This window comes from Corvus kubaryi, unplaced genomic scaffold (genome assembly GCF_017639235.1).
Source record: "Corvus kubaryi isolate FWS band 111438036 unplaced genomic scaffold, C.kubaryi_AGA036_p1.0 37262, whole genome shotgun sequence".
In the NCBI taxonomy this organism is placed as follows: domain Eukaryota; kingdom Metazoa; phylum Chordata; class Aves; order Passeriformes; family Corvidae; genus Corvus; species Corvus kubaryi.
This window is the reverse complement of record NW_024581078.1, coordinates 1,686,622-1,696,095: the sequence shown is the minus strand read 5'-3', so window position 1 is coordinate 1,696,095 and position 9,474 is coordinate 1,686,622. Positions and strand designations below refer to the sequence as shown.

The window sequence follows — 9,474 nt, the reverse complement described above, 5'->3', positions numbered from 1 at the left end:
CAGCAAGGCCCTGATGGCAAAAATGCCCAGGAAAAGCCAAATCCCAGAAATTTTCTCCACAGAAAAGTGGGATTTGAGAGAGAAAGTGGGAAGAATTGTAGGAATAATCAAGAATATTTGACATTTTCCAGCTGATTCCTCAGGAATTCCCACTCCTAATTAAGGAGATGCTGCCAGGCAAGGCCCTGATGGCAAAAATGCCCAGAAAAAGTCAAATCCCAGGAATTTTCTCCACAGAAAAGTGGGATTTGAGAGAGAAAGTGGGAAGAATTGTGGGAATAATCCAGAAAATTCAGCTCCAGAACATTCTTTTTGGAGTTTTCCAGCTGATTCCTCAGGAATTCCCACTCCTCTAATTAAGGAGCTGCTGCCAGGCAAGGCCCTGATGGCAAAAATACCCAGGAAAAGCCAAATCCCAGGAATTTTCTCCACAGAAAAGTGGGATTTGAGAGAGAAAGTGGGAAAAATTGTGGGAATAATCGAGAATATTTGGAGTTTTCCAGCTGATTCCTCAGGAATTCCCACTCCTCTAATTAAGGAGATGCTGCCAGGCAAGGCCCTGATGGCAAAAATACCCAGGAAAAGCCAAATCCCAGGAATTTTCCCCACAGAAAAGCGGGATTTGGGGAGATCCCAGCTCACCTCCTGGTGCCGATTCCCTTCCCGGATGTAGACACTGGCCAGGTTGGTGACAATAAATGCCCACAGCTCCTGGTGGGTTGTGAGCTGGAAAGGAGAAAATTCCCAAATATTTCAGTCCTTCCCTCAGCATTTGCTCATTTCCCAAAAAAATCCTGGCTAAAAACTCATTTATTGATATTTTAATGTTATAAATCCCCACAAATTCAAGGAAAATCGTGACTCAACAATGGAATTAAGGAAGTTTTCCCGTCCAAATTCACATTTCCATCCCCAAGGCCCATTCCTATGTTTCCAGAGGAAAATTTGGGAATAAAATCTCACTCTCAGTGCCGTAGTGAATTGTGCTTCTGCATTGTCCATACAGTTGACAGAGATGCAGTAGAGGCCCTGGAAAAGAAAGGATATTTTTGGGAATGCGGCCCAAAACATCCCCAAATCCACAGAAATATTGGGATAACAGCAGGGAAAAGGGACCAACGAGTCTCGGCTGTGGGGAAAGATCAGGAATTTCTACAAAACATCCTTTAAATTAAATTATTCATAGAAAAAGCTTCATTTAGCTAAAAAAACCTTTCCTAAAATCATGGAAAACTCAAATATTCCCTAAATAAACTCTTCCCTTTCCACAGTTCCCACAGAAAACCATCTCCAGTGGGCACAGTTGAAATCCCTGGATTTTCCTTTTTCCAGCTGATTCCTCCCAAATTCCCACTCCCCTCACGAAGGAGCTGCCGCCAGCCAAGGCCCTGCTGCCAGAAATGCCCAGGAAAAGCCAAATCCCAGGAATTTTCTCCACAGAAAAGTGGGATTTTCTCTCCAGGAAAGTGGGATTTCGGGGGGGGGAGGGGGGGAAATCAGGAATTTTGGGAATAAACAGCAACACTCAGGAACAGGTCTCTATTCCTGGGGCCAGGGCTGGGATTATTCCAGGGATTCCTCATCCTTGGAAGTGTCCAAGGTTGGAGCACCCTGGGATAGTGGGAAGTGTCCCTTCCCACCCAAACCATCCTGGAATTCTTTTTCCAAAGGGTTTTAAGCTGGGAATGAGCCTCCACAGCAGTGAATGATGCAGATCCTGTTATTCCCAGGGAATCTCCCCTCAGGAATTCCTGGTGGGATGTGGAATTCCCAGTGGGATGTGGAATTCCCAGGATGCCAGGGCTCATCCCAAAAACTCACCAGGAGCGTGTGCAGCTGGGCAGCGTGGTTGGAGAAGAGCCTTGGAGACTGCTGGCACAGCTGGCAGACCTGGGAAATCTGGGAAAGAACAAAATTCCCCCTTTTAGACACGTTTTCCATCATTTAATGCTCCAAATCCCACTCCTCGCACCCCTCATGGATACGGGGATTGGCTCCAGGATCCCAAATCCTGGATAAAAGGGGAGGCTGGATGTGCTCCCAGCACAGGAAAAGGGAATTGCACACATTCCTCCCACATTCCAGCTGGTTTGGAACGGTTTCCTCCACCCTCTGGAATTCACAGCTGCAGATCCCTCCTGAAATGCTCCAGATTTTCCAGGAAAAGCTTCCAAAATCTGGGATTGGGATGAGTCTCAGGAGACAGAAGCAGGAGGCTGAATCCCTCCCCATTCCCAGTATTCCCAGTACTCCCAGTAAAGCTGACAGCTGGGATTGGATGATCCAGTCCATCCACTGGATGGATTCCCAGGATTTAAAAATGATTGGAAAAATGGGAAAAAAGTTCAGTTCCTCTGGAACAACAGAAATCAACCACGAAAGAGGAGGAAAAACAGGAATGTTAAAAACTGGGAAACACCTGGACAAGGCAGGAACTTTAAGAGGAAGAGGAAGGAGCCACTCTGGAATGGGTGGAATGGGAAAAATCACTGGAATCAGCCTGGAATTCCCACCAGGAAAGCGTCAAATCAATTATTGCTCATTCCATGATCCCAAAGTGTCCTTAAATAAATATTTTAGAGGACAATCCCACATTTCCCAAGTCCTGAGCACCACCAAGCCTGGCTGTATCCATGAATAATCCATCGGGAATTCCCCACCTGAGCCCACAACTGCAATTCCCACGTTTTAAAAACCATTCTTGCACAACATTCCCATTTTTTTGGGAGCCATTCCCAGCCAGGGAATGCTGGAATTCCCACTTTACCTCCTGCAGGGCCGTGGCTTTGTGTCCCGTGACCAGCCTGCACATGATGATGTGTTCCAACAAAATCACTTGGAATGAGGACAGGATGGGGCTGCAGTCCAGCACTGGGAAAGGAGCAGCAGGAATTCCATGAGTAGGATTTAAGGAATGTTTCAAATCCCATCAAAAAAAACACCCCCCAAGAGTTGATTTTTGTACTCAAAGCCACCACCCGGCCTTCAAATCACATTTTTAATCTTGGTTTTAGTCTTAGGCCATCCCAGCAGCTCAACAAGGCTGCAAGATTGGTTTAAATGAGGAATAAATGGTGGAATTTTCCTGGATTGCAGCTGAATTCCAACTCCTTTTCCTTACTTTTGAGCTTCTCCAGCTGCATGAGGGCTTTGTCCGTGTATTTCTGAGCCTTCTCCAGGTATCCTGCCTGCATGGAATGCATCACTGTCACCTGCAGGGAAGCACAGCAAGGATTATCCACCTTGAGAATTTCCCTGGGATGGAATTCCCAGAGGGGCTGGGGTTGCCTCATCCCAGGAAGCTTTGGAGCAACCCAGGAGAGTGGGAGGTGTGATTGAGGGGGTGGGAATGGATGATTTTTTAAGCTCCTTCCCACCCAAACCATTCCATGATTCCCAAAAATGTATCTGTGCACAGAGGGAAGAGCTGGGAGTTCACAGAATTCCTCAAATCCGAGATTTTTTATGTCATTTAGGATTGGAATCATCTGCAAGGAATGGAACAAAAACCTTCAGCAAGTCCAAGTCCAGCTCTCATCGCGTTGATAAAATCAAACCAAACTGGTTTTGCTTTGTACAAATAACTCCATTTTCATTTGAGGTCGGTGTTAATTAATAAATAAATTAATTAATCATTAATTAATTCCCATTTCCAGCCTGGAATCTCCTCACACTCTGAGCAGCTCCCTCAGCATCACCCCACAGACACCAGGGCAGAAGCAGCACCAAGCAAGTAACAAAATCAAGCTAAAGTGGCTCTGTTTTGTACAAATAACTTCATTTTCAGTTCTATCAGGTGTTAATTAATAAATTAATTAATTAATCATTAATTAATTCCCATTTCCAGCCTGGAATCTCCTCATACCCTGAGCAGCTCCCTCAGCATCACCCCACAGACACCAGGGCAGAAGCAGCACCAAGCAGCTGATAACATTAAGGCAAAGTGGCTCTGTTTTGTACAAATAACTTCATTTTCAGTTCAATCAGGTGTTAATTAATAAATTAATTAATTCCCATTTCCAGCCTGGAATCTCCTCACACTCTGAGCAACTCCCTCAGCATCACCCCACAGACACCGGGGCAGAAGCAGCACCAAGCAGGTAACAAAATCAAGCCAAAGTGGCTCTGTTTTGTACAAATGACTTCATTTTCAGTTCAATCAGGTGTTAATTAATTAATTAATCATTAATTAATTCCCATTTCCAGCCTGGAATCTCCTCATACCCTGAGCAGCTCCCTCAGCATCACCCCACAGACACCAGAGCAGAAGCAGCACCAAGCAGCTGATAAAATTAAGCCAAAGTAGCTCTGTTTTGTACAAATAACTTCATTTTCAGTTCAATCAGGTGTTAATTAATAAATTAATTAATTCCCATTTCCAGCCTGGAATCTCCTCATTCCCTGAGCAGCTCCCTCAGCATCACCTCACAGACACCAGGGCAGAAGCAGCACCAAGCAGGTAACAAAATTAAGCCAAAGTAGCTCTGCTTTGTACAAACAGCTCCATTTTCATTTGAGTCAGGTATTAATTAATAAAATAATTAATTATTAATTAATTAATTCAAATTTTGAAGCTGGAATCTCCTCACACCCTGAGCAGTCCCCTCAGCATCACCCCACAGACACTGGGGCAGAAGCTGCTAACAAAATTAAGCCAAAGTGGCTCTGCTTTGTACAAATAACTCCATTTTCCTTTGAGTTGGGTGTTAATTAATAAATACATTAATTATTAATTAATTAATTCCACTTTCCAGGCTGGAATCTCCTCATACACACTGAGCAGCATCAACCCCATGGACACTGAGGTAGAACCAGTACCAAGCAGCTGATAAAATTAAGCCAAAGTCGCTCTGTTTTGTACAAATGACTCCATTTCCCTTTGAATCAGGTATTAATTAATCAATTAATTAACTATTTATTAATTAATTCCCATTTCCAAGCTGGAATCTCCTCACACACCGAACAGCCACCTCAGCATCACCCCACGGACACTGGGGCAGAAGCAGCTAACAAAATTAAGCCAAAGTGGCTCTGCTTTGTACAAATAACTCCATTTCCCTTTGAATCAGGTATTAATTAATCAATCAATTAATTATTAATCAATTAATTCCCATTTCCAAGCTGGAATCTCCTCACACACCGAGCAGCCCCCTCAGCATCACCCCATGGACACTGAGGCAGAAACAGCACCAAGCAGCTCGGCGGGACTGCGAGATCCAGCTCAGATCATTAATTAACCCTCATTAATTAGCAATTAACACTAATTAACAGCTCTCACCAGGTAGACCAGCACACACATGTGCTCCTTGGGCAGCCAGTGGAAAAGGTCAGCGGGGTTGCTGGGCAGGATCTCGTCGTCGTGCAGGGTGGAGATGGTTTGGATGCACTGCTGCAGCTGCTTCAGGCACGGCTTCACGCTCTTCACCTGGGCAAAGGGACAATTCCCAGCGGGAATTCCTGACATTCCTGCTGCTTCCCAGCTTTTGGAGTGGGGAAACTTCCCAGAGGATCCATAACTCCCACGTTCAGGGGGTTGGTTCAGAGTTTGGGGTTGATTTAGGATTGACGATGCTCAGCGCTTTGTGGTGGTAAATAGGACCAAGGGATGCTCAAAATATTCCCAAAATTCCCCAAAAATTCCTGTTATCTCCTCCAACACACCATGGAATCAAGAGACCAGCATAGATATAAAAATATCATGGAAAACGTACCCAAATTAGTGTAATTCCCTCACTCTTTCTTTCATTTCCAATCAAAATCAACAGCAATTCCCTCCCATTATAAAAAAAAAAAAAAATCCCCTCAGAGCTGACTTTTTAGGAAATATTCCTCTCCCAAATTCCCAGCTGGAATGTGCCACGTACCTGGCCAGCATCCAGGTAATGTGTGACCTGCAGGACCAGGAAGAAGACCCTGAGGGATTCCTTCTGGATGGGATTTCCCTGCCAGTTCTCCACGATCTGCCCACACAGCGTCAGCAGCGGGTGAACCTCCTGCAGCTTCCTCTCCATCAGCAGCAGCTGCAATTCCCAAGGAAAACTCCTTATTTTCGGGATCAACACTCAGGGAATGGCAGTTTCCCATGGAATTGTGGCTGCCTGATCCCTGGAATTCCCCAAGGCCAGGTTGGAGCAGCCTGGGATAGTGGAAGGTGTCCCTGGTTCTTCCAACCCAAACCATTCCAGGATTCTCTAATTCCAGGAAATTAGGATTGGAATATTCACCTGATTCCCACAGCCCTCTCCCCCCACCACCCCTTCCATCCCTCATTACAAAAAATCCAGGGAAAAGTCACAATGATCCTTTTTTCCTTCCAGAAAAAAGGTCAAACTTATCCACAAAAATCCTGCTTATCCCAAAAATATCCCCTGGAATTTGGCATTAAACAGGGAATAATTGATTTTAAAATGACTTCCAACTCACCATCCCTTTGCTGAGCAGAAAGAGGGCTCTGGAATGAAATAAAATAACGTTAAATTCCCCCCAAAAAATTACTCAGTCCACAAAAAAAACAAAACGCCAGAGAAAAAAAAATTGCCTTTTTCCACCTTCAAAAGCAGGGGGGAAAAAAAAGGGTTAAGGGATCTGATAGAGAAATTCCTGGGGAACTCAAGGAGGAAATCCCAGGGAACTCAGGAAGAGAATCCCAAGGAACTCCAGGTGGGAATCCCAGGGAAATCAGGGGAGAAAACCCAGGAATTCAGGTAGGAAATCAGGGAGAAAACCCCAGGGGACTTAAGGAAGAAATCCTAAGGAATTCAGGCAGGAAATCCCAGGGAGAAAATCAGGGAGAAAACCCCAGGGGACTTAAGGAAGAAATCCTAAGGAATTCAGGCAGGAAATCCCAGGGAGAAAATCAGGGAGGAAATCCCAGGGGACTCGGGGAGGAAATGCCAGGGAATTTGGGCAGGAAATGGCAGGAATTGCAGGAGAAATCCCGGGAACTGTCACCTGGTGTACTCGGAGCCCACCACCCGGGCGTACTCTGCCCCCACTCCCAGCAGGTCACAGGCCGACACCAAATCCTTCTCCAGGGTGTGGAGTTGCTGAAATGGGGAGAAACAACAACAAAAAAAAGCCATAAAACCTCAGGATTGGCTTTGTAAATCCCAAGAAAAGGCCGTTATCCCGTCGCTGGATTTACAAATTCCTACTCCTTGCAGGAATTATCTGCTTTTAGATCTGTTTTGCAAAGAAATCTGTGGTGTTTCCAAGGATTTGTCTGAGCCCAGAGTGTTGGTTTCTTATCCCCTTAAAATTCCTGATTCATGAGGAATGGGTTAAAACTGGAGGCAGATCCTCCAATTCCATCCTTGGAATTCCATGTCCCTTAACTCCTACAGGGTGATCCTGTCTGATTCCTTGCTCCAATCCCAACACCAATTCCCAGCCCGGAATTGCCTTTTCCCTCTCCATTAACAGGGATTTTTTTAGGGAATAAGGGGGTGAAATGCATCCACGCTGCTTTGAACGGGAATACAGGGTTTTTCCAGGCTTTTTTTTCCAAGGAATTGCTGCCCCAATGACTCACAGCCAGCTGGAAGAGCAGCCTGCAGTGCCAGTAGGGAGTTTGCTGGGAGATCTGGATGGCTTTGCGCAGCAGGGGCTTGGCCGTATCCACGGAATTCTGCAACACAAACACCCCCCAGTCAACACAAATCCCAGGATTCCTGGGATTCTGGGATAGCCCAGCCTTTAAATTCCTTGGATAATCACACTGATCCCTCTGGGGAGGCTTGGGAATGAGGGATCAAAGCGTGGGAAGCAATAAAAATAAGAGGGGAAAAGTTTGGTGGGGCTGCTCCATCCCTGGAATGTCCAAGGTTGGGTTGGATGGGACTTGGAGAAACCTGGGATAGTGGGAAGTGTGGCACTGGATGGGATTGAAGCTCCTTCCAATCCAAACCATTCTGGGATTTGGTGATTCAAAGCAAAATCCTGCCCAGGAAACGGCTGTGGAGGAAATCAGCACAACTTCCCAAGGACAGGAACGAGGACAAAACGTGGGATGATCCAACTGGGGCTTTCCATGGAAAGAAAGACTTTGGGCAAGGGATGGAGACAGGGAATTGTTTCCCCACTTTCCACTTCGATGGGATTTTGAGATGGAATTCCTCCCTGTGAGGGTGGGGAGGAGCTGGGATGGAATTCCCAAAGAAGCTGTGGCTGCCCCATCCCTGGAAGTGTCCAGATTGGAGCAACCTAGGATGATGGAAGGTGTCCTTCCCATTGGAAGGGATGATCCTTCAAGTCCCTTCCAACCCAAATCACTCCAGGATTCCAAAACCCTGAGGAAAACCTTGGATTTTGCTCCCTCCCTCCCCCAAAATCAGCATTTGTTTAATGAAGACCAAAGAAATCCTTTGGCCAAGCAAAATTCCTTTTACAGTGGGAAACCCTCGTTGCAATTCCAGCAAAAACTTCCACAATAAGACAGAAAAAAAAGCCTCTCGTCCCAGAAACCAGACTCCTAACAGGAATATCCCGTTCCAAACCCAAACTAAAGGAGCACAGAGGGGTTTTTGGAGGGTTTCTCTCACTCACCTCTTGGCAATACAGCTCCGACAGCAAACTGGCCGCCTCAAACTTCACATCTTCAAACTGGGGGATCTGGCACCAGGGTTAAGGGAATAACAAATTCCAGGTGGGAAACAGCAGCAGCCTGACCTCCAAAAACTCCCAACCCTCAGGAAAACTGGGATGAGATGGGATTTAAGGTCTCTTCCAACCCAAATCACTCTGTGGTTCCATGAAAGCAGTGATGAAGCAGATAAAAACACCCAACAAATGCCCACCCCCAGGCCCTTTAAGGTGTTTTGGGAGTTTCCAGAAAGTTGTTTCCAGCTCAGAGCCCTTCCTGGATCCCGGGAAAAGGATACCTGCTGGGATATCAGCCACTGCAAGAGAACACAGCGGGTTAGGCTGAGACTAAAAGCCATCAGAGCCCCCCATTATCCTCCCACTCTGTGCCAGGACTCTCTCTCCCTGCTCCTCACCTTTTCTAGCTGCCAGGACCTCCTCGGCCGCCCCCTCCCTTACTTGTTACCTTCTCCAGGTGCCCAGATTCCCATCCCCACCACCCCCAACCCTTTATCCACACCCTAGGACCCCCCGCTTCCCCCTTCCCAAGCCCCCCGTGCCCCCAGCCCTGCCCACCACCTCCCTGACCCCATTCCAGCCCCCCTGCCCCGCTCACCGCCTTCTCCAGGTGCCCGCGGGCCTGGTCGCCGTTGCGGGTGTGGTGGTAGAGGACGGAGCCAAGCTGGAGGTGCGTGCGGGCCTCCATGCGGGCCGGGGGCTTGCGGGGCAGCACGGCCTGCAGGCAGTGCACACACAGCCGCACCTTGGGCGGGCTGGACGTGCGGAAATGCTCCGCCAGGCCCAGCAGCGCCAGGTACCACGACTCGCCCGCGGCCGCGCCGCCGCCCGACCCCGACCCCGGCGCGGGCCCGGCTGCGCCGCCGCCGCCTCCGG

At 47.4% G+C, this 9,474-nt stretch overlaps 2 protein-coding genes and 1 long non-coding RNA gene across 3 annotated transcripts in view; 2 read left to right on the top strand and 1 right to left on the bottom strand.

Moving 5' to 3' along the window:
- The window catches only part of MAU2 (MAU2 sister chromatid cohesion factor), a 17,837-nt gene extending 8,390 nt beyond the window's left edge, over positions 1 to 9,447 (bottom strand). The window contains exons 1-13 of the mRNA XM_042024500.1: positions 9,197 to 9,447; positions 8,880 to 8,897; positions 8,545 to 8,610; positions 7,532 to 7,627; positions 6,952 to 7,046; positions 6,424 to 6,451; positions 5,865 to 6,020; positions 5,279 to 5,425; positions 3,122 to 3,212; positions 2,768 to 2,871; positions 1,822 to 1,899; positions 964 to 1,029; positions 643 to 726 (exon numbers count right to left, since the gene is read on the bottom strand). Coding sequence (XP_041880434.1) covers positions 643 to 726; positions 964 to 1,029; positions 1,822 to 1,899; positions 2,768 to 2,871; positions 3,122 to 3,212; positions 5,279 to 5,425; positions 5,865 to 6,020; positions 6,424 to 6,451; positions 6,952 to 7,046; positions 7,532 to 7,627; positions 8,545 to 8,610; positions 8,880 to 8,897; positions 9,197 to 9,286 — 1,119 coding nt within the window. The 5' untranslated portion in view covers positions 9,287 to 9,447. The remainder of the gene's footprint in view (positions 1 to 642; positions 727 to 963; positions 1,030 to 1,821; positions 1,900 to 2,767; positions 2,872 to 3,121; positions 3,213 to 5,278; positions 5,426 to 5,864; positions 6,021 to 6,423; positions 6,452 to 6,951; positions 7,047 to 7,531; positions 7,628 to 8,544; positions 8,611 to 8,879; positions 8,898 to 9,196) is intronic.
- On the top strand, positions 3,212 to 4,022 carry LOC121662864. Its single transcript, XR_006015458.1, has 2 exons — positions 3,212 to 3,733; positions 3,848 to 4,022. It is a non-coding gene; the product is annotated as an uncharacterized LOC121662864 (long non-coding RNA).
- The window catches only part of SUGP1 (SURP and G-patch domain containing 1), a 22,283-nt gene continuing 22,093 nt past the window's right edge, over positions 9,285 to 9,474 (top strand). The window contains exon 1 of the mRNA XM_042024316.1: positions 9,285 to 9,447. Coding sequence (XP_041880250.1) covers positions 9,285 to 9,447 — 163 coding nt within the window. The remainder of the gene's footprint in view (positions 9,448 to 9,474) is intronic.